The 22,843-nt window shown below is 48.5% G+C and overlaps 1 protein-coding gene across 2 annotated transcripts in view; it reads left to right on the top strand.

The window, feature by feature from the left end:
- Positions 1-22,843, top strand: part of GCN1 (GCN1 activator of EIF2AK4) — a 66,980-nt gene that overhangs the window by 31,552 nt on the left and 12,585 nt on the right. For both annotated transcript variants that reach the window (XM_032241502.1, XM_032241512.1), the window contains exons 25-45: positions 624-779; positions 1,208-1,389; positions 2,518-2,598; positions 2,905-3,048; positions 4,410-4,537; positions 4,697-4,886; positions 5,077-5,147; positions 6,024-6,189; positions 6,507-6,701; positions 8,204-8,450; positions 9,729-9,850; positions 10,052-10,166; positions 11,407-11,586; positions 14,715-14,935; positions 16,941-17,009; positions 17,273-17,411; positions 17,501-17,697; positions 17,888-18,030; positions 19,420-19,537; positions 19,651-19,866; positions 21,015-21,179. In XM_032241502.1, coding sequence (XP_032097393.1) covers positions 624-779; positions 1,208-1,389; positions 2,518-2,598; positions 2,905-3,048; positions 4,410-4,537; positions 4,697-4,886; positions 5,077-5,147; positions 6,024-6,189; positions 6,507-6,701; positions 8,204-8,450; positions 9,729-9,850; positions 10,052-10,166; positions 11,407-11,586; positions 14,715-14,935; positions 16,941-17,009; positions 17,273-17,411; positions 17,501-17,697; positions 17,888-18,030; positions 19,420-19,537; positions 19,651-19,866; positions 21,015-21,179 — 3,245 coding nt within the window. The remainder of the gene's footprint in view (positions 1-623; positions 780-1,207; positions 1,390-2,517; positions 2,599-2,904; positions 3,049-4,409; positions 4,538-4,696; positions 4,887-5,076; positions 5,148-6,023; positions 6,190-6,506; positions 6,702-8,203; positions 8,451-9,728; positions 9,851-10,051; positions 10,167-11,406; positions 11,587-14,714; positions 14,936-16,940; positions 17,010-17,272; positions 17,412-17,500; positions 17,698-17,887; positions 18,031-19,419; positions 19,538-19,650; positions 19,867-21,014; positions 21,180-22,843) is intronic.

Below are 22,843 nucleotides of genomic sequence, written 5' to 3'. Positions count from 1 at the left end.
CAGAAGTTCAGTGGCAGTGAGGATGGTTTGGTGCAGTGTGGTGACTCAGCACAGCTCAGGGCTCCTGAGTAGCCACGTGACAGTGAAGAGAGGCCTCTGTGACCTTTAGCTTCCTATTAGGTCTGGAGAAACAAACACCAGGCAGGGTGGCTGGGAATTATGGTGGCCTTGCTTTTGTGGGTTATTTAACGGCTTTCAGCAGACTTCTAGCCCAGCCTAATGGGGATGTTCCCACGGGTGAGGCTAGAATCTGGGAACCGTTCTGAGTGGAAAAGTCAGTTGTTGCATCTGGAACCTGCCAGAAGTGTCACATGGCTGTCTGTTGCATAGAGCTGAAGGCGCTGCACTGATAGAGCTTCACTCTCGGCTGAATGACCCTTGGGTGGCCCTTGTCTCATGTTAGCGTACTCATTTCTTGAGTGTCTAAAAGGCAACTCCCTGCCTAGCTGCCATCTGAGGCTGTCACAAAGATCAAGTGAGAAATCAGGTTGGGGACATTTTGACAGAGCAGAAAGATTTTTTTAAGTCAGAAGGATGAGACACTGGGTCCCCTGTCTGAGCCTGGGCTGGATTCTGCAGCTCTGTGTGTGTCATCCCTGCCGGCTCTCTCCTCTTCAACACAGGTACTTTGGTAAGCCATGTGACCCTGCGCCTGCTGAAGCCAGAGTGTGCCCTGGATAAGTCCTGGTGCCAAGAAGAGCTGTCGGTGGCTGTGAAGAGGGCGGTGACGCTGCTGCACACCCACACCATCACCAGCAGGGTGGGCAAGGGGGAGCCAGGTAAGAGCTGGGACGGGACCAAGGGCACCAGGCGGTGTGAGCTGGTGCCAGGAATGCTGCTCGAGCCGCAGCATCACCCAGGGCCTCCTGAGCCTGGGTGGTTGGACCAGATGGAGGATTTCTGAGTTTAGCTCTGGTAGTCTGTGAGTTGCTGTGAGCCCAGTTGAGGGTTTACTTTTTGTCACTGGCGTTGTCTTCTCTGTTTTAACTCTCACATCCTGGAACTGGGCAGTGTTTGGCAGTAGAAGCAGAGTTAGTTTTAGAACTGGGCTACCAGCTGCTGTCTCTGTCATCGTGCCATGTGCTTCCAGGTGTCAGAACAGGCCTCTGGCCCATCCCTTCCTGACCTTCCCTGAGGATGGAAATGGGCAGCAGTGGCCCAGGTCCCCACCCTGCCTGCAGCATCCTATTGCTCCGTGCTCTCACAGGTGCTGCACCCTTGTCCGCGCCAGCCTTCTCCTTAGTCTTCCCGTTTCTGAAGATGGTGCTGACCGAGATGCCCCACCACAGTGAAGAGGAGGAGGAGCGGATGGTCCAGATTCTTCAGATCCTCACTGTCCATGCCCAGCTGAGGGCATCCCCAAGCACCCCACCCGGGAGGGTGGACGAGGTTGTCAGGGAAGCTCTGCCCTCTCCTTGGTTTAAAGGGGATCAGGGAGGCAGGGGCTGTGGACACTCTCTGTCTCATAAACAGTTCTGGTGAGGAAATAGAAGGTGTGTGTTTATACCAACAGCAGCCTCACACAGTGTTGCAGGTTTTTTTTTTTTGAGACGGAGTTTCGCTCTTGTTACCCAGGCTGGAGTGCAATGGCGTGATCTTGGCTCACCGCAACCTCTGCCTCCTGAGTTCAGGCAATTCTCCTGCGTCAGCCTCCTGAGTAGCTGGGATTACAGGCACGCGCCACCATGCCCAGCTAATTTTTTTTTGTACTTTTAGTAGAGACGGGGTTTCACCATGTTGACCAGGATGGTCTCGATCTCTTGACCTCATGATCCACCTGCCTCGGCCTCCCAAAGTGCTGGGATTACAGGCGTGAGCCACCGCGCCCAGCCTGTTGCGGGTTTTTTAAGGCAAAAAACGGGTCAGGCTCTTCTTTCATGTGACTGAAGACTCAGGCTCTCTCACCATGTCAGTGCATATTTTACTGACTTTGTTGGCTCCATGAGATTCTGCGCTTTACCTAATGATGAATATCTTTAAGGTTGTTTCTGTCTTTTCCCTGTTCTGAGCAGCACTATGATGTGCCCTCCTGTATGTATATGCCCCTTACTTGCTCTGTGTGAGCACGTCTTTAGGACAGATTCATTGGACATGGAATTACTAGATTACCTGGCATATTCTGAGCTATACTCCCACTAGGAGTTTTCTTTTCTCAAAGCCTAATGCAACCTCAGATAGTATTAATATTGTCAGTGGTGGGTGAAAGAATGACATCTCATTTTATTTTGCATTTCTTCTCAAGCTGAGTGTCTCATCATCATTTATGGTCCTTCTGGATTTCATAGTCTGAATTTCAAGCATATTTCAGAATTTAGTTTTCAGTTCCTGGGGATCATGGTTGACTGGGGTTAGCACCTGTGGACCTAATTGTAAACCTAATGAAGTTTCTATGGTGGGGCCAGTTGTATGACCCAGAATGTTCCCCTGTGGGTGACGGGATGCCCTGTCCTTGGCCGCCAGGCTGGGTTATAGACCTCCCCACAGCCTCATCTCGACTTACCTGCCGTTCTCTCCTAGAATGGCCCGGAGTTGCTGCCTCGCATGGCCATGCTGCGTCTTCTGACTTGGGTGATCGGGACAGGCTCGCCCCGCTTACAGGTGACCTGGTTTTCAGTTGGCTGTCGCCGTGACTAAGTTTGTGACCCAGAACTCAGGTCCCAGCATAAAGGGTGGAGTCCTAGTTTCCTTTCAGCCCTCACTGTTGGACTTTGGTAGAAGGACTGCTTTAGAAAGCCAGCCTGACTGTTGTTAGCTAGTGAGGGGTTTTGCTTGCGTCCTGTCACTGGAGCTGGGGTCTTAACCTTTGCAGTGCCGTAGGTTGGGCGTTCTCAGTGCATATCCCTTTCTGGCCCCATAGTAGTAAATGATTTGCTGACTGAACCAGTGGATCGATGTTCTCCTTAGGTTCTGGCTTCAGACACCCTGACCACCCTGTGCGCCAGCAGCAGTGGTGAAGATGGCTGTGCCTTTGCAGAGCAGGAGGAGGTGGACGTGCTGCTCCGTGCCTTGCAGTCCCCTTGTGCCAGCGTGCGGGAAACCGCGCTCCGGGTGTGTACTCAGTCTCTCACAGGGCCACCGCAGTGTCCCTTGTCACTCTATGCAAGTAAAAATTGCATGATGGGCATTTGAGAGAATGTCCCTCACCCTGATGGGAGACCTAGAGGCAAAGAGAAGAAGTCACAGGGTTGGGTCTCTCTGAGAATCAGAAAACTAAGCAGCCGTGATGTATCACTCTATGTTTTCCTTCACTTTGGAACACTACTTAATTTTTAAACTGGATTGTGGACCTCGGTACTTTCATAGAACAGATCTAACTTGCAAGAGGTGTTCATTTCTTTAGCTCACTATCATGTACTTGGCTTTTCTTCATGGCTTTTAGACCAAAAACGCATCCGCTTGGAGTGGTAAGACAGTGGTTCCTACCTGCTGATCCGTGGCCTCCTGCTATTGATATGTGACAGAGTTTTCACTCGCACTTGGTAAATTGTGAAAAATGATGGCAATGTAGTAAATTTTTCCTTAAAAATTATTTGAACAGTCCACGTGTGGTGGCTCACGCCTATAATCCTAGCACTTTGGGAGGCCGAGGTGGGTGGTTCACAAGGTCAAGATATCGAGACCATCCTGGCCAACATGGTGAAACTCTGTCTCTACTAAAAATACAAAAATTAGCTGGGTGTGGTGGCGCATGCCTGTAATCCCAACTACTCAGGAGGCTGAGGCAGGAGAATCGCTTGAACCCGGGAGGTGGAGGTTGCAGTGAGCCGAGATGGTGCCACTGCACTTCAGCCTGGCAACAGAGTGAGACTCTGTGTCGAAAAGAAGAAAAAAAATTATTCGAACAAAAGGAACACACTTTTTCTGAGGTTTTTTTTATCTGTCTGGTTTATTTAATGTTTTTTTTTTTTTTTTTGGAGACAGAGTCTTGCTTTGTTGCCTGGTGCCAGGCTGGAGTACAGTGGTGCAATCTTGGCTCACTGCAACCTCTGCCTCCCAGGTTCAAGCAGTTCTCCTGCCTCAGCCTCCCGAATAGCTGGAACTACAGGCCCATGCTACCACGCCCAGCTAATTTTTGTATTTTTTAGTAGAGTTGGGGTTTCACCATGTTGGCCAGGATGTTCTCAATCTCTTGACCTGGTAATCTGCCTACCTTGGCCTCCCAAAGTGCTGGTACTACAGGCATGAGCCACCGCGCCCAGCCTTAACGTTTTAATTTTCACATTAAAAAAAACCGTTTTATCACCACACTCTAAGAAACTTACTAAGAGTTAATTGTAAGTGATTTAACTTTAGCCACATATGGTTAGTGGCTACATCTTAGACAATACAGCTTAGGGAGAGGTGAGGAGGCAGGTCAGAGGTTCTTCTGAAAGATCGTGCCTCACACGGTCCAATCCCACACCTTCCAGGGGCTAATGGAACTCCACATGGTATTGCCAGCACCTGATACCGATGAGAAGAATGGCCTGAACCTTCTGCGGAGACTCTGGGTGGTCAAGTTTGATAAGGAGGAGGAGATCCGGAAGCTGGCTGAGAGGTGAGAGCCAGCACATCATTTTCTCCTGCTCCATCCTCTCTCCCTTTAGGAAGTAACGGAACCCAGTGTGTTCAGCCTCTAGTGGGGAAGACGGGCTGGGTTGGCAGAGCAGGTGCTGCAGATCTTTGTCTAAGTAGCCCTTCTTTGGATCCCCCACAGGCTCTGGTCAGTGATGGGCCTAGACCTGCAGCCAGACCTCTGCTCCTTGCTGATCGATGACGTGATCTATCATGAGGCGGCTGTAAGGCAGGCGGGGGCTGAAGCCCTTTCCCAAGCAGTGGCACGTTACCAGCTCCAGGCAGCGGAGGTTATGGGCAGACTCATGGAGATTTACCAGGAGAAGCTCTACGTGAGTGACCTGTGCAGCCCTGATGCAATACAGTTGGGTGGATCTCTGCTCAGACCCCTACTACTCCAGACAGGAATCTCAGGGCTCACAGTGGCTCAGGGTAGCTGCAGCTAGTTTCCCACCTCATAGTCCTGGTGCCCAGGTCATTCATCTGCCCATTGCAAAGCATTTACCAACTTGTCTGTTGCAGCGGCCACCCCCAGTGCTGGATGCTTTGGGACGAGTTATTTCAGAATCTCCTCCAGATCAGTGGGAAGCCAGGTATAACAATTGTTCCAGCCTCATTCTACTCTAAGCTTTCTGAGATGTGGCAGGTTGGCTGGGTGGGTGCTATGAGGAGGCAGCATGGGAAAGTGAAGGACCTCCCCCAGAGTTGGGGAGGCCTGAGTTCAAGCGCTGGCTCCTCCTGCACTAGCTGCGTGACCGTGAGTGTGTTTCTCCCTTTCTTCAGGACTCTGTTTCCTCATCTATATGCAGGGCACAGTAACTGAAGCTACCAGCCTTTCTCCACAGAGCCCACGAGTAGCAGTTGGAGGATTAGACAGATGTCTGGGAGCAAGTGGGACCTTGAAAGACACTTTCCTCCCACAGAGCAGGCGCAAAACTTGTGAGGGTGTTAGTTTTCTGAATGGCTCATCCTGTGAGGTCTTGTGTGTCAGTGCAGGGTGGTGTATGGGCCCATCCTGGCTTATTTTTCATTCCAGATCATCAGCCAGGGATAGAACACAGATTCTTTGCTCTGTGACTGGAAAGGATAATACCATTTTGCCCTTTGAGAATATGTTCATTTCCAAGGGTCTATATATCTGGTTCTTTTACCTCTGTCTTCTCTTACAGCCTGCCTTTTGCAGGTAGAGGGGTGAGCACTGTACTCACATTCCCCTCTGGGGAAACCAATGCAGGTCTGGTCACCCAGTAGTAGGTAAAATCAGGGCAGATGGCAGGTCTTTATATGACAAGTGGGTTGTTCCAGAACATTGGGTGAGCACTGGGTGGTGGGCTTCATGCTGTTCTCTGCCCCTAAAATGGTGTTTGCCTGAGGCAAGCTCCCTCTCCTTGCTGTGCACCAGCAGAAGTTCCAGGGGTAGAGGAGGCCCCCTGGCTGCCTTTCCTGATGTGCTCCTGCTTCTTTCCCAGGTGTGGCTTGGCCTTGGCTCTCAACAACCTCTCCCAGTATCTGGATAGCTCTCAGGTGAAGCCACTCTTTCAATTTTTTGTCCCTGATGCCCTCAATGACCGACACCCAGATGTCCGGAAGTGCATGTTGGATGCAGCCCTTGCAACACTCAACACCCACGGGAAGGTAAGAGGATTTCAGTCAGCTGAAGAGACAGGGTAGGCCAAGGCAGGCGGTAGGGCTGAGCAGGGGACAGAGATGCTAAGTGCCAAGAATCCTGGCACTCAGTGACAGGGTGGGATGTGACATGCGTATTTCCTTTGAGCCAAAAAAACCAGTATGTTAAATTATTTTAAGTCTGTAGCAGTCCTGCCAGAAAACTAGGAGACCCGCTGGTGGGCATGTCAGGTTGCCTGTCCTAGAGCTAGACGTGGTCTTAGTCTTCAGGGACTGTCGTCCTCAGACGCAGCCCATAGGTTGACCTGAGTAGTTTGGCTTTCCAGGAGAACGTCAACTCACTGTTGCCAGTATTTGAGGAGTTCCTGAAGAATGCACCCAATGATGCCAGCTATGACGCTGTGCGACAGAGTGTGGTGGTCCTGATGGGCTCTCTGGCCAAGCACCTGGACAAAAGTGACCCCAAAGTGAAGCCCATTGTTGCCAAACTCATCACTGCCCTCTCTACACCCTCCCAGCAGGTATCTGCCATCTGTCCTGGGACCCACATGTTAGTTAAGAGAATTGGGACCTGACTGTGGTTAGGCAGCGGGATACTAGGGGGGCAGTTGGAAATCAAGACCCAGAAACCCTGGTTCTTGGCAAGGATTCACCCCCTGTCCCAGGGCAGAGCCTGGTATATAGTCAGGAACACTCCTGGAGAGGGAGTTTCTTTGTTACTTTGTTCTAATAGACCTCCCAGATAGTTTCATTTTTTTCTACTCACCTGGTTTACAGTCAAGAACACCCCTTGAGAGGGAGTTTCTTTGTTGCTTTGTTCTAATAGATCTAGATAATTCTATGTTTTCTACTCACTAAGGTGCTCTGGGGATCCACAGGGAAAAAATAAATAAACAAAAAAGCAGGTTTTCTCTTATGTCGGGCATTTTGCTGGGCCTTTCCATGTGTTGGGTATGTGTTGCAGATGCATTTTAATGTAGTCTCTAAGCAAGCTACAGTGCAAAGAAATTTCTTTGTTTTAAAAAGCATGCATTTTTATATATATATATATATATATAATATATGTTTTTAATATATTTTAAAAATATACATATATTTTTAACATATATATATATATTTTTGGATTTGCATTTGGACCCCCCCGAGTGTCCTCATAAAATGCACAGTTGCACTGGACATGGTGGCTCATGCCTGTAATCCTAGTGCTTTGGGAGACTTCGATGGGAGGATTATTGAGGCTAATAGTTCAAGACCAGCCTGGGCAACATGGTGTGATCCTGTCTCTACAAAAACTTTAAAAGTAAGCCAGATGTAGAGGCCATGCCTGGGTGACAAAATGAGACCCTACCTCTAAAAACAAAACAAAACAACAAAAAAGTTTACCAAAAAAAAAAAAAAAAAAGCACAGTTGAAAACAAGTTTCCAAAATTGTGGTCAAATATGGTGTCAGAAAGCCCAAACAACAGAAGGGTCACACCTGGACACCTGCCAGCATGGCATCAAGGTTGCTCTCCCAAGCTGGGCTTAGTGAGCTGTGGCTGGGAGGCAGGATTGAGTGTCTTTTGGTCCCAATCAGTTTGCACCTGGTCTTATAAGGCCCTGCCCAGTTTCTCTGTGATTTTTGACAAGTTTGGAAACAGAGAGACACAGGCTGTTTCTATAGAGGCAAAGCAGCACACTTTTCTGGAAGCTTTCTCAGAGGATTTAGTCTTTAGAGTCCCCTCCTTAGCCCCCCCACCCTGCTGCCCAGACTAGGTTTTCCATTTAGAGCAGAAATGGCACCATAGGAGCTGAAGCGTTTGTCGTCAACAGATTGTAGTGTACGCCCTGAGGGGCATACGATACTGTGTATACAACATTGTTTGCTTCTCTGGTGCCCTGTGATACCCGTAAGCAGTGACTGAGATGGGGCTTGGGACATCTAGTGGTGGATGCTATGTGGGACGGTCAGCCCCTCGCCCCACCACCAACCATGGAAGGGCTGCAGCTGAGCCACAGCATTAACAGGCGGGCCCTTCTCCAGGTCCAGGAGTCTGTGGCCAGCTGCTTGCCACCCCTCGTGCCAGCCATCAAGGAGGATGCTGGAGGGATGATCCAGAGGCTCATGCAGCAGCTGCTGGAGTCAGACAAGTACGCAGAGCGCAAAGGAGCCGCGTACGGCCTGGCGGGCCTGGTGAAGGGCCTGGGCATCCTCTCACTGAAGCAGCAGGAGATGATGGCAGCACTGACTGATGCCATTCAAGATAAGAAGAACTTCCGCCGGCGAGAGGGTGAGTGTCTCTGAGCTCGGGGCTGCCCAGCATGGGAAGTTGGTCCCCACTTTGCCAGAGGAAGGAATCCGATCCCGGCACCCCAGGCGGAGGCTACTGTTTGTGTGTGTGCTACAGAGGGCCCTACTGTGTGCAACCCAGTCCAGTCGGGTCCTTGCTGATTTCCTTGGACTTGTAATTTTCTAACTCAGCAACACCCTTAGCTGAGAGAGGTTTGGCTTTTTTTTTTCGAGATGGAGTCTTGCTTTGTCACCAGGCTGGAGTAAAGTGCAGCGATCTCAGCTCACTGCAATCTCCGCCTCCCGGATTCAAGCAGTTCTGCTTCAGCCTCCCAAGTAGCCGGGATTACGGCTCATGCAACCACATCCAGCTAATTTTTGTATTTTTAGTAGAGGTAGGGTTTCACCATGTTGGTTGGGATGATCTCAATCTCCTGACCACGTGATCTGCCTGCCTTGGTCTCCCAAGGTGCTTGGATTACAGGGGTGAGCCACCCAGCCTGTCCAAGGTTTGGCTTTTCTTTTTCTTTTTTCTATTTTTTTTTTTGAGATGGAGTCTGGCTGTTGCCCAGGCTGGAGTACAGTGGCGTGATCTCAGCTCATTGCAATCCCCGCCTCCCAGGTTCAAGCAATTATCCTGCCTCAGCCTCCCGAGTAGCTGGGATTACAGGCGGCTAATTTTTATATTTTTAGTAGAGATGGGATTCCACCATGTTGGCCATGCTGGACTTGTTTGTTTGTTTGTTTGAGATGGAGTTTTGCTCTTGTTGCCCAGGCTGGAGTGCAATGGTGTGATCTTGGCTCACTACAACTTCTGCCTCCCGGGTTCAAGCGATTCTCCTGCCTCAGCCTCCCGAGTAGCTGGGATTACAGGCATGCACAACACACCCAGCTAATTTTGTATTTTTAGTAGAGATGGGGTTTCTCCATATTGGTCAGGCTGGTCTGGAACTCCTGACTTCAGGTGATTCTCCTGCCTCAGCCTCCCAAAATGCTGGGATTACGGGTATGAGCCACCGCGCCCTGCCTGTGGTTTGGCTTTTCTGTTATTGCCAACTGTTAGTCTCCTCCCTCCCCACTCAGCCACATCCCTGCTCTGGGGCTTCTTGAGCTGAGGCAGAGGGTGCTGCTTGCTCATGGGACAGCCACTAGTTCCACAGCTTTTCTGAGTGTTTCCAGAAGAGTAGGAGGTGGCAGGGAGGTTGCTGTCCCTTCTGTTCTCTGTGGCTATCCCCAGGGGACATTCCGTTCCCAGCCGTCCTACCATCTTTTCCCCTAGGAGCCCTCTTTGCCTTTGAGATGCTCTGCACCATGCTGGGGAAGCTCTTTGAGCCCTACGTGGTTCACGTGCTGCCCCATTTGCTCCTGTGCTTCGGGGATGGGAACCAGTATGTGCGTGAGGTAAGTCCCCAGACTGCATGGGAGAACAGCATCAAAACTTTGTGAGGTTTGTTCCCAGCTATGTCTGTAGGCCTTGGCACAGGGTTTGACACAATAGAAACCCAGGAGGCATTTGTCACAGGAGGAACATTAGGACTGGTGTCAGGCCTTGCCCCTTGCTTGGGCGAGCAGGCCCCTGAATGTCTTTTCTCCTCCCTTGAGGCTGCAGATGACTGTGCCAAGGCTGTGATGAGCAACTTGAGTGCTCATGGGGTGAAGCTGGTGCTCCCCTCCTTACTGGCTGCCCTGGAGGAGGAATCCTGGCGGACCAAAGCTGGTAAGACCACTCCCTCTGTCTCTCTTCCCAGTTTCCTGTTCTGAAAACCAGCCTCAGTGAGGATCCTGGGTAGCCACAGCTCGTGTCCTGTGAGCTCCCAAGCCCAGGGATAGGGTTAAGACCCTGCCTTTCTTTTGAAATTTGAGGTGGAGTCTTGCTCTATCACCCAGGCTGGTCTTGAGTTTTGGGGCACAAACCATTCTCACAGGAACACACTACTACACCTGGCTAATTTTTTTTTTTTTTTTTTATAATGATGTAGTGTCGCTATGTAACCCAGACTGGCCTCGAATTTCTGGGCTCAAGTGATCCTCCTGCCTTGGCCACCCAAAGCACTGGGATTGCAGGTGTGAGTCACCACACCCAGCCAACTCTGCCTCTGGCAGTTGAATCTTCCTATAGTTTATGTGCTTTCATGCCAAGAACAGGTCTCTGACAAGAGCTACAGCCTTAAGTCAGAAAATCCAGAGCTGTAAAGCTCTTCTGTGGCTTTAAAGTTTCCCCCCCCCCCCCAGGAAAGCTGTTTTTAAAAATAACCTTTGGCGGAGAATCTCTTGAGGCCAGGAGTTTAGACCAGCCTGGGCAACATAGCAAGACCCTACCTCTACCAAAAAAAAAATAGGCCAGTTATGGTGGCGCATGCAGGTAGTCTCAGCTGCTCAGGAGGCTGAAGTGGAAGGATTACTTGAGCCCTGGAGTTGGAGGCTGCCATCACACACCAGCCTGGGCGGCAGAGTGAGACCCTGTCTCAAAATAAATAAATAAAATCTCTGACATCCTAATAAGCAAACAGATACAAGTAGAGCTGCTCTAGTTAGGAGAGGATCACCATCTAGGACCCTCCCACTCAGCCTCCTTCTCAGTCATTCAGATTTCACCCTGTAGTTAGAAACAACACAAATCTAAATCAGTTTCCTCATTTGTGGATGAAGAAACAGTTCACTGAAATTCAGGGAACTGACCTTGCATCTCACTGTAAGGGTTAAACCAGGTCTCCCCGATCCTGGTCTCTTTCTCCCATACTGCCCTGCTTCTCACCTGGGATCCCACTGTTTAGCAGGCCTCAAGAGCTTTTTTGACTGCTCTGCTAGAGCCAGTCCCCTCTCCCCTATTCCCAGTGACTGCTTGAGCACAGTGTGCAGGGACCAGCGTCGATGTCCCTTGCCCATGTAGCCAGTGCAGGTGAGTTGCTGGCCTGTGCTCAGTGATTCAGTGCTGGGCTTGTGTCTGCTATCCACAGGGTCAGTGGAGCTTCTCGGGGCAATGGCGTACTGTGCTCCTAAGCAGCTGTCATCCTGCCTACCCAACATCGTGCCCAAGCTTACGGAGGTGCTGACCGATTCCCATGTCAAAGTCCAGAAGGCCGGACAGCAGGCACTCAGGCAGATCGGCTCCGTCATCAGAAACCCAGAGATCCTAGGTAGGCCTCTCCCATGAGGGTGCTTGCCCTGGCCTCCTGCCAATCCCACCGCCTTTGGACACTGCAGGGAACTTGCACCCATTCAGCTAAGATCTTTTTCTTTGAGGACAAATACCTTCACAGTGAAATCGCCTCTAAATCCTGGGAAGCCCTTTTCCTAGAATAGTTATTTGAAGGTAGTTTGGAAGCATTCATTCTGTTTTTCTCCTGGCCTGGGGCAGATGTCATTGGCTCTGCAGATAGGGACACTGAGTCATTGGCTCAGGAGCAGTTTGACTCCAAGAGATCCCTGTGCACTAAGCTGAGCATGAGGCCAACAGAACTGAATGACATTCTCTGGACCACATCAGCACCATTCAAAATGTTAGGACCTTTGAAAACTTCCTATTCCATCTCATTCCAGGAGGCCTGTGATAGAGGGGAGGGTTAAGGAAGGGATAGGGTTAACTTAAATACTCTATATGTGGTTCTTTCTCGAATACCAGGAAGAGGTTGATCGCTAGGAACAAAACCCAGCCAGCCACCTTGACCAGCATGTCACTGTTAAAGTCTAAGCTTCAGCTACCAGTGCCCACTCAGTGTACTTCAGTATGGAAAGTATGGAATAACCTCAAAATACATAAAACAAAATTTATAAAGCTACAGGGAGAAGTTAACAAATACATTATGTCATAGTGGGAGATTTCAACACACTTTTCAATTACTGATAGGGCAGACCAAAAATTTACTAAGGATATATGCTTTTCAGAAATTTTATTTCTGTGGTTCACGCCTATAATCCCAGCACTTTGGGAGGCTGAGGTGGGCAGATCACCTGAGGTCAGGAGTTCAAGACCAGCCTGGCCAACATGGTGAAACCCCATCTTCTACTAAAAATACAAAAATTAGCCGGGCATGGTGGCATGTACCTATAGTCCCAGCTACTCAGGAGGCTGAGGCAGGAGAATTGCTTGAACCCGAGAGGTGGAGGTTGCATTGAGCTGAGATTGTACCATTGCACTCCAGACTGGGCAGCAGAGTGAGACTCCATCTCAAAAAAGCAGTATTTCTTTTTAAAATATTTTTTTCAGCTTTACTGATATATAGTTGATAAGTAAAAGTTATATATATTTATATGTACAATGTGATGTGTGTATTTTTTTTTTTTGGTGGAGTCTCACTGTTGTTGCCCAGGCTGGAGTACAATAGCGCAATCTCAGCTTATCAAAACCTCTGCCTCCCAGGTTCAAGCGATTCTCCTGCCTCGGCCTCCCAAAGTGCTGGGATAACAGGCGTGAGCCACCGCTCCCGGCTGTGATGTTTTGTACAATGATGTGTGCATTGTGAAATGATTACCATAATCAGGCATTATCATATTCCTCACTTTACATGGGTTTTTTTTTTTTTTTGTCCATACATTTAAGATAGAATATTTAAGATAGACTCTCTTAGCACATTTCTCTTAGCAAATTTCAAGCCTGTGATGAATATTATTAACTGTCATCATTGTGCTGCACATTAGATCTCCAGAACTTACTTATCCTGCTTTACTAAAAGTTTGTATACTTTGACCAATGTCTCCCACGCTCACCCCCAACCCCTGGCAGCCACTGTTCTACTCTTGTTTCTGTGGGGTTCAGTTTTGCCAGTGCTCAACATCCCTGAGGGATCCTGAGGCCCAGAATAGTCTCGTCCTTATCACATGAGTAGAAATGCCTTCATTTAAGAATCCAGCATAGATCTTTTTAAAAAGCTGAGATATAATTCTCATATAATATTAAATTCACTCTTTTAGAATGTATAATTCAGTAGTTTTTAGTATATTCACAAAATTGCATAAACATCACGGCTGTCTATTTTCAGAGTGTGTTTTCATCACCCCAGAAAGAAACTCCATACCCATTAGCATTTTTTCTTCATTTCCCCACTACCCCCAACCCCTGACAGCTACTCATCTACTTTCTGTCTCTGTATGTTTGCCTATTCTGGACATGTCATATACATGGAATCATAAAATATGTATGTGACCTTTGTGTCTGGCTTCCTTCACTTAGTGTAATGGTTTGGAGGCTCATCCATATTGTAGCATGTTTTAGTATTTTGTATCCTCATATGGTGGAATAATATTCCATTGCACCGGCAGACCACATTTTATTTGTCTATTCATTCGTTAATGGAATTGGGTTGTTTCCACTTTTGGGCCGTTAAGAATAAGGCTGCTGTCAACATTTGAGCCAAAATTTTTGTGGGAACATAAACTTTAGTTCTGTTGGTTAGACACCTAGGAAGAGAATTGCTGGGTCGTATGGTAACTCTGTTTAACTTTTTGAGGAACTGCCAGACTGTTTTCCAGTGTCAAATGGCTGTTCTGTTTGATATTCCCAATAGCAAAGTTTGAGGATTTCAGTTGCCAACACTTTGTTATTATCTCTCTTTTTGATTATAGCCTCCTAGTGGGTATGAAGTGGCATCTCATGGTGATCTTGATTTGCAGTTCCCCAATGACCAGTGATGCTGAGCATCTTTTCATGTGGTTATTGGCCATTTGCATATCTTCTTTGGAGAAATGTCTATTCAGGTCCCTGCCCATTTTAAAATTCGGTTATTCTTTTTTTTTTTCAGTTATTGTTGCCCAGCATGGATTTTTATAGTGGCTAAACTCCCTGGGCTCTGGTACTGGGTTTTTAAGAGCTCATTTTATCTAACCTTAGTACTTTGTGCTTTGCCCCCACTGCTGGTTAGGGGCTTTTGGTGTCACAAAACTGGCTTTCCACAACATCTTTTCTGGATTGCTGGTCTCAGAATTGGGTCCATGGTGGTGGTCAAAAAACAGTCCTATGGGAGGTCAGCACAATGGCTGCAGTTCAGTGCCCATTGAAACCAGCCCATAGGTGCTCTTCCACGTCACAGCTCTACAGTGTAAAGGGTGACAGCTGACACCTCCACATAGTGACCTCTGCTTCCCACCAGTGAAGCAAGGATTGCTCTTTGTGGACAGCCTGTCTTCCCCAGCTGGTGATTTGTGGGGCTTCAGGGAGGAGGTATGCCAGACTCCCTTTTCTTCTGATCCCTTCTAGTTCTGGGGGCTCAGGGGCTTTGCTGCTGGATAGATGTGTATCAACCGGGCTCTCTTCTCTTTGGATGTACAGCCATTGCCCCAGTCCTTCTGGACGCCCTGACAGACCCCTCCAGAAAGACCCAGAAGTGCTTGCAGACCCTGCTGGACACAAAGTTCGTCCACTTCATTGATGCCCCGTCCCTGGCCCTCATCATGCCCATTGTCCAGAGAGCCTTCCAGGACCGTTCCACTGACACGCGGAAGATGGCAGCCCAGATCATTGGCAACATGTACTCCCTGACAGACCAGAAGGTAGCAGCCCAGCTGGGGCTGGTGTGGGATAGACCAGAAGATGCTGAGTGCAGAGTCAGAGGTGCAGAGTCTCCACATTAGACAAGGAAAGATATGGGCATTAGTCCCTACTTATTTTTGTGGGGAGAAATGAGCCATTTTGAGGTGGAAATCTGGGCTCTCTGGGCATCTTACAGAGTGCAGTGGTTCAAGTCCTTGATAGCTTAGTTCTCACCTGAGACCCAGATAGGCATGTCTCTCTTTTGACGTCTCAAGAGTGTTTAAGTGGTTGCCACTTGGACTCCTTGCAGTGTATTCTTGTCAGGAGAGTCTGGTTTGGGAGATAGGCTTTGTCTGTTAGCTCCCAAGAGCTTGCATGCGTGATCTCACTGTCTACCACAGCTCAGCTTTGTTTACTGAGGCTATGAGCAAAAAAATACAAAGTGGAAAAGTTGCATTAATCCTAGAAAATTTGGGAAATTAAAAAACCAGAAAAACAGACCAGACTTGGTGGCTCATGCTTGTGATCCCAGGACTTTGGGAGGCTGAGATGGGAAGATTGCTTGAGCCCAGGAGGTTTGGGATATGATGAGCTGTGATAATACCACGGTACACCAGCCTGGGGCGACAGAGCAAGATCCTGTCTTAAAAATTAATTAATTTAAAAAATTAGAAAACCAAAAAATTTTTTTTTTTTTTTTGAGATGGAGTTTTGCTGTTGTTACCCAGACTGGAGTGCAATGGCAAAATCTCGGCTCACCGCAACCTCCGCCTCCTGGGTTCAAGCAATTCTCCTGCCTCAGCCTCCCGAATAGCTGGGACCACAGGCAAGCACCATCATGCCCAGCTAATTTTTGTATTTTTAGTAGAGACGGGGTTTCATCTTGTTGACCAGGATGGTCTTGATCTCTTGACCTCGTGATTCACCCGCCTTGGCCTCCCAAAGTGCTGGGATTATAGGCATGAGCCACCGCGCCCAACCCAGAAAACCAAAATATTTTAACATTTTATCCACAGTTCCCTACCAAAAAAATAATTACTGTTCTTTTTTTTTCTTTTTTTTTTTTTTTTTAAGACAGAGTCTCACTCTGTTGCCCAGGCTGGAGTGCACTGGCGCAGTCTTGGCTCCCTGCAATCTCCACTGCCTGGGTTCAAGTGATTCTCCTGCCTCAGCCTCCTGAGTAACTGGGATTACAGGCACTTACTACCAGGCCCAGCTAATTTTTATATTTTTGGTAGAGACAGGGTTTCCCCAGGTTGGTCAGGCTGGTCTCGAACTCCTGACCTCAGGTGATCTACCTACCTTGATCTCCCAACGTGCTGGGATTACAGGCATGAGCCACTGTGTCCGGCCAAGTACTGTTAATTTTTTAAATTACATTTAAAAATGGCATTCCTAAACTTAAACTTATTCCCAAGGTATAATGAGTTATTCACAAAACTGATTTTTAATAGTTATAATATCCCCACAAGTTTATATACCATAACTTACATATAATTGGTCATACAGTGTCCAAGGTATGGACATTTTGGCTATTTTCAGTGATGCTGCAGGGAACATAAGGCATTTTCTGTATTTAAAATTATTCCTGAAAGCTGAATGCTCCATCAAGAGACATAAACATTTTGAGGTGAAGAAAGGGAAGATGTTAATGAATTCTGAAAGGAAAGTACCAGAAGTAATTTCCTAAAAATTCCAGAGTCTGGACAGGTCTTGGTCTTAAGGGAAGAGTGGGAGGAGCAAGAGCATTGAACTCCTGTCTGTTGAGGATGGGCCTGGGGTCCCTAGTAGCCGTCCCCAAATAATTGCACAGGGCCTTCAAAGAACCAGTTGGTGGTAGGGTCAGGGGGGACTTACTTGCCAGCTGCCCTTCCCACGCTGTTCCATGGTCAGTGAGGTTTGCACACTAGGGCCCCTGCTGTGTACTCCTTGCCAGCAGAATGGGGAGGTTAGGGTCCACAGTGGAACGAGTCTGGAGAAAGCAGGAGTTGGGCCTTGCCCGAGCCACCTCCTGTGTTGTTCCAGGACCTGGCTCCGTACCTGCCCAGCGTGACACCTGGCCTGAAAGCGTCGCTTTTGGACCCTGTGCCTGAGGTGAGTCTGCATTAGACTGGGGATGGGTGATCTCACTTTACAATAACTTTTAAATGTTACTTTCTAATCATTAAAAGCAAGAAACAGTTTATCCTACAGCCTCATCCAGTCCCCACAAAATGGATCCCTGAGAATTCCCCAAAGCTGCTTTTTTGTCCGTTGGAAAGGGAAGGAGGCCCTCGGTGTCCCTCCCTGCTCCCGTGTGGCTACCTTGTTTTGAGCCGCATCTCCTCACACCATCTCTGCTCTCGGTGATGTGACAGGTGCGGACGGTATCTGCAAAGGCCCTTGGGGCCATGGTGAAGGGCATGGGGGAGTCATGCTTTGAAGACTTGCTGCCATGGCTGATGGAGACACTGACCTATGAGCAGAGCTCTGTGGATCGGTCAGGCGCTGCACAGGGTAAGGCCCGAGCAGGTCCGGTGGCCAGACTGGAAATGCTGTAAAAGGGGCCCTCAGATCAGTGGGCTCATTCTGTTCTTTCATTGCAGGGTTGGCTGAGGTCATGGCTGGTTTGGGGGTGGAGAAGTTGGAGAAACTGATGCCAGAAATCGTGGCTACAGCCAGCAAAGTGGACATTGCACCCCATGTCCGAGATGGCTACATAATGATGTTTAACTACCTGCCCATCACCTTTGGAGACAAATTTACTCCTTATGTGGGGCCCATTATCCCCTGTATCCTCAAAGTAGGTACCATGACCTTGGTGAGGGTAGAGTCTCTGAGGAGGGCAGGAGGCAAGTGCTCTCCTGGAGAGCTAGGGATCCCTGCTGGGTGGGGTTGGTTGCCACAGCCCTCAGCCTTCAGTGAGCGCCATGTTTTTTGGGCTGGGGGCCTAGGGGTGGCAGCGCTGGCTGACCCACCTTCTGTGTGCCCAGGCTCTTGCTGATGAGAATGAATTTGTGCGTGACACCGCCCTGCGTGCAGGCCAGCGGGTTATCTCCATGTACGCTGAGACAGCCATCGCCTTGCTGCTGCCCCAGCTAGAGCAAGGCCTCTTTGATGACCTTTGGAGAATCAGGTGAGAACTTGGGCAGAAAGACCCAGTGGGAATGATGCATGATGGCTCATGCCTGTTATCCCAGCAGTTTGGGAAGCTGAGGCAGGAGGATTGCTTGAGCCCAGGAGTTCGAGATGAGCCCTGGCAACATAGTGAGAATTCGCCTCTACAAAAAAAACAAAAAATTAGCTGGGAATGGTGGTGCACACCTGTAGTCCCAGCTGCACAGAAGGCTGAGGCAGAAGGATCACTTAAGCCCCAGAGGTGGAGGTTGCAGTGAGCCGAGGTTGTGCCACTGTTCTCCAACCTGGGCAACAGAGCAAGACCCTATCTTCAAAAGAAAAAAAAAAAAAAAGACCCAATGGGCTGAGCTTTGCTTTTTGATAACTCCAGTTGAGAAATGAAGAGCAGAATGTTGCCAAGAATGCTCTCAACTTTTTCCAGACCCTTGCTTTTAACCATTTTGTAACTTTTCCAGTTTCCTATAGCAATGACTTTATTATGATTCTTTAAAAAGTCCTCTCTTTACAGGTTTCCAATATGTATTCAGATTTTAAATGTTCAGTACTCTTTAAAAATTTCACTTATGGGAATATATTTCAAGGATGTATTGACTGGTCAAGTGCTTAAGGCTGTTAGACATAAGGATGATGTGTGTTGCAGTATTGCTTACCATTTGAAAAATTGGAGGTTGATTTAAAAATATAGTACGTTCATACAGTGGTCTTTTATTCAGCCATTAGAAAGAATGATATAAGATGCTATTACCTGACTTAGAAAGCTCCTCAACCTGTTTTAACAGGATGGTGCACAGGCTGTGGTCCAGCCACATAATGTGCGGTAGCTTGGGGTCTGCTTGCATGTCGTTGTGTAGAGGGAGGTGTGTATGGAGTGTCACCAGCCTTCGGGGTGGTTGCAGTGGTTGCCTGGGTATTGGGAATTTGGGTAGTTACTTACACTCTCTTTCTTTATATTTTTCTGTATTTCTTGAAATTTCAGTTTGAGACTGTTATTTTTCTAATCATTAAAAGCAAGAAACCTAATTTAAGGAGAAATAGTTTATCCTTCTAAGGCCTCTCCTGGTTCCTCCACTTCCGATGATCAGTCTTCCTACTTGCCTGTTAATGCTTGCCTTTTGTACTCACTTTCTGTTTTATAACTTTTGTTATAGAAATTGTTAGATATTTTTTTAAATATTTTCTTTCCCCAACATTCATGTATGTTCATTAGTAAAAAACTTGGAAAGTATGTGGGCGAGTGTAAAGAAATGAAAACCATGTGACCCTTCCCATTCCAAGATGACCATCACGAGTATTTTGGGTGCACTTCTTTCCATCTTCTGTGCAGTGCTCAGTTGTGCCGAGCCCACTCCTTGCAGCTGTGTGACTGTGTTGTTGGCCTTCTTCTCAGGTTCAGCTCTGTTCAGCTCCTTGGGGATCTCCTGTTTCACATCTCAGGAGTCACTGGGAAAATGACCACAGAAACTGCCTCCGAGGATGATAACTTTGGAACCGCTCAGTCCAATAAGGTGCCTGCCCAGTGATGGCTTTCGTGCCCGTGCTGATGGTGGGGTTTGCCATGATGCCTGTGCCATAGAGGCTTTACTACTCTGTGTTCTCTGTCCCCTTCCACTGGCTGCAGGCAATTATCACTGCCCTGGGGGTAGAGCGGCGAAACCGGGTGTTGGCAGGGCTGTACATGGGCCGCTCAGACACCCAGCTGGTGGTGCGGCAGGCGTCCCTGCACGTCTGGAAGATTGTTGTCTCCAATACCCCCCGCACCTTGCGTGAGATCCTACCCACTCTCTTTGGGCTCCTGCTGGGTTTCCTAGCCAGCACGTGTGCAGATAAGAGAACGGTGAGTTTCCTGGGTTCTTTGGTCTAGCGGCCCCAGTGCCTTCTTTCAGAGCCCAGAACGCTGAGTCTGCAGAGTCTGGGAGAGTACCCAGCTACCCTGTCTAACAGAGGAACATTGTATTCTTTACTTAGTCATTCTGCAAATATTTGTTAGCATGTACTGTGCGCTAAGCAGGGGCGTAGCACCTGGGAATATAATGGAGAAGAAAGGCGGCCTCACTCCTTATCCTCGTTAGAAACGGTCTTGTTGAGGAGATGGATATTAGATAACCACACAGAGATGTAAAATGCGACTGTGGCCAGTGCTGTGTGGCACTGCAAATGCTTATAATAGCTGTGTTTGACCTACTGGGGAGGGATGGGCTTGTGTTAGTAAACACTTCTGAGAAGAAATGATGCTTGAAAATGAAAGATAAGTAATCACTAACCAGGTGAGGATGTGGTGAAAGACCATTCCAGACAGAGGGAATAAATAATGCTTTAGATACAAAGATGGGATATGCAGAGTTCCCGTGGTGGGCAGCAATATGGCATCAGTATGGGCTGAGCAAGGCTGGTGTAGCTGGAGTGAGGTGTAGCTGGAGTGAGGAGACAAGGAGGAGCAGTGTGACATGAGATCAGGCCGGCATGCTGGCAGGGCAGAAAAACAGGGGTCAGTGGTCCTGGAGGAGGTGCCCAGGCGGGGTGGTGATCATTTCTGCCCATCTTCTTAGGCCTACTTCCAACCCCTGTCTCTGGCAAGCAAACTGTATTTGGCTCTAGAGAAGGGTTTGCATGAGGCCTCAGAAAGTAGATAGGTTTTTTTTCCTTAAAGCTTTGTTTCAGATTCAGCTCCTGCTGAGCCAATGCACAGTGTTAAGGCTTCAGTCATCCAGGGAAATTGGCCCTTGACTGTGCAGTGGATGATGAATTTTTTGTTCATCTATAAGGTGCTGGCTCTTAGATTGTGTAGGTGTGTGTGAAACAGAGATAATTTTTTGGTAGTGTTTTGCAAATTTGGGGGCTCTTTATGGGTAAGAGCATTCGGGGAAGTTAAGTCAGTGATTCAGACAAGGCCTGGGAGGTTTCAGGGCCCTCATTCTGGAGTTGTCCTCTGGGTGCCCTGGGGTTTGCAGGGAGTTTACTTCCTGGCTTCACCTCTGTTGACAGATTGCAGCGAGAACATTGGGAGATCTTGTGCGGAAGTTAGGGGAGAAAATCCTCCCCGAGATCATCCCCATCCTTGAGGAAGGCCTGAGGTCTCAGAAGAGTGACGAGAGGCAGGGCGTGTGCATTGGGCTAAGTGAGATCATGAAGTCCACCAGCCGGGACGCCGTGAGTATCTTCTAAGGACCCCACCAGCCGTGCACTGCCCAGAGGACGGGGGAAGGTTACAGGAGGAGCTTCACCTCTAGAGGGTTTGCGCTGCCCTCAGGGATGCGCCAGCTTCACTCTGGGGAGGTGCTGGCTGGGCCACATGGACTAGCATCTCCGTTTTCTCAGCTTTCCTATAGTTTTGCAGGCTAAGAGCTAAGTGATTTGGATGCCTCCTTGAGTGGCCTTTGGAAACTGGAGATGATCTTTTTTTTTTTTTTTTTTTTTTTTTTTTGTCGGCGGGGCTCAGGCAATTCGCCAGCCTCAGCCTCCTGAGTAGCTGGGATTACAGGCACGCGCCACCATGCCCAGCTGATTTTTTGTATTTTTAGTAGAGACAGGGTTTCACCATGTTGACCAGGATGGTCTCGATCTCTTGACCTCGTGATCCACCCGTCTCGGCCTCCCAAAGTGCTGGGATTACAGGCTTGAGCCACCGCGCCCGGCCTGGAGATGATCTTTCTGTTACAACTGTGAAGGTTGCTCAGGATCAGTCCCTTTTGTGATGCTATATAAGTCCAGTTAAAATGTGTGTCACCTCCTTCTGGGAGACAGGGCGGGCAGCTGTGTGAGTGGGTAGGACAGCAGGGAGCGCTAGGGGTGTACACTCACCCTTAGCAGGAGTGGAGTAAGTAAGAGTTGTGTTGCCCAGTGGGAGAAGGCGTATGGTGTCTGGCAGCACAGTAACTGTTTCCATAGCAGCAACATCCAAGGGATTTGGAGCACAGGACTCTTACTTAGTTTCTGAGGCCATTGATGCTGGAAACCCCCTCGGGGGAGTAGGTTAAGAATGCTTATAGGCACTACCTTCATGTTTGGATGAAAATGCCAAAGCAGTTAAGTGGATGGCCTTACATTTCTAAATGTAAGCAAGTAGTCAGTTGCCTGGCTTGGGCATCCTAGTCTGAATCCCTAGGATACCCGACCCCTCTTCTCCTGTATTGATACATGTCTTACATTTGGTTTTTGAAATTTCATTTGGCAAGGAATCAAAAATCCTGTCACCAAAAAGAGCTGTGATTCATTGGAGAGTTAGAGTTCCACAGAGGCTGAGTTCTTGCCTGCTGAGTGCCCACAGTCCAGTGGTGAGGCCTACATGCCAACCAGTCAGGAGAATGCAGAGTGGGCTTTGCTGTGGTGGGAGTGGTACTGAGGGAGCAGAGCCTTTATTGGCTCCGTTGTATAGAGCACGAAGTCTGGATTGAGACTCGAAGAATGACTTGGAGTTTTCCAAGAGAATAAGCAAAAGAATGAGTCCAGGGAGAGAGGGGCCCAGATGCCATGGGAAGGAGTTTGTAGTTCTTAAAGAAGATGGGAGGTATGTTGAGAATTCACCTAAAAAATTCAAGCTGTTAATTACTAGGTCTCAGTGAAGGCTACATGGAGGTGTATCATATTCCCAGGCTGGAGAGCAGTGGTGCAATCAAAGCTCACTTTAACCTTGACCTCCTGGGCTCAAGTGATCCTCCCACTATGGGCTTCTGAGTAGCTGGGACTGTAGGTGTGCACCACCACACCTGGCAAATTTTTGCATTTTTAGTAGAGATGAGGTCTCACTGTATTGCCCAGTCTGGTCTCAAACTCCTGGCCTCAAGTGATCCTCTTGCCTGCACCTCCCAAAGTGT

The sequence above is a fragment of the Sapajus apella genome, unplaced genomic scaffold (genome assembly GCF_009761245.1).
Source record: "Sapajus apella isolate SASKATOON/1434 unplaced genomic scaffold, GSC_monkey_1.0 scaffold2, whole genome shotgun sequence".
Classification (NCBI taxonomy): domain Eukaryota; kingdom Metazoa; phylum Chordata; class Mammalia; order Primates; family Cebidae; genus Sapajus; species Sapajus apella.
The sequence above is the reverse complement of the archived record's forward strand: the minus strand, read 5'-3'. Positions and strand labels throughout refer to the sequence as shown.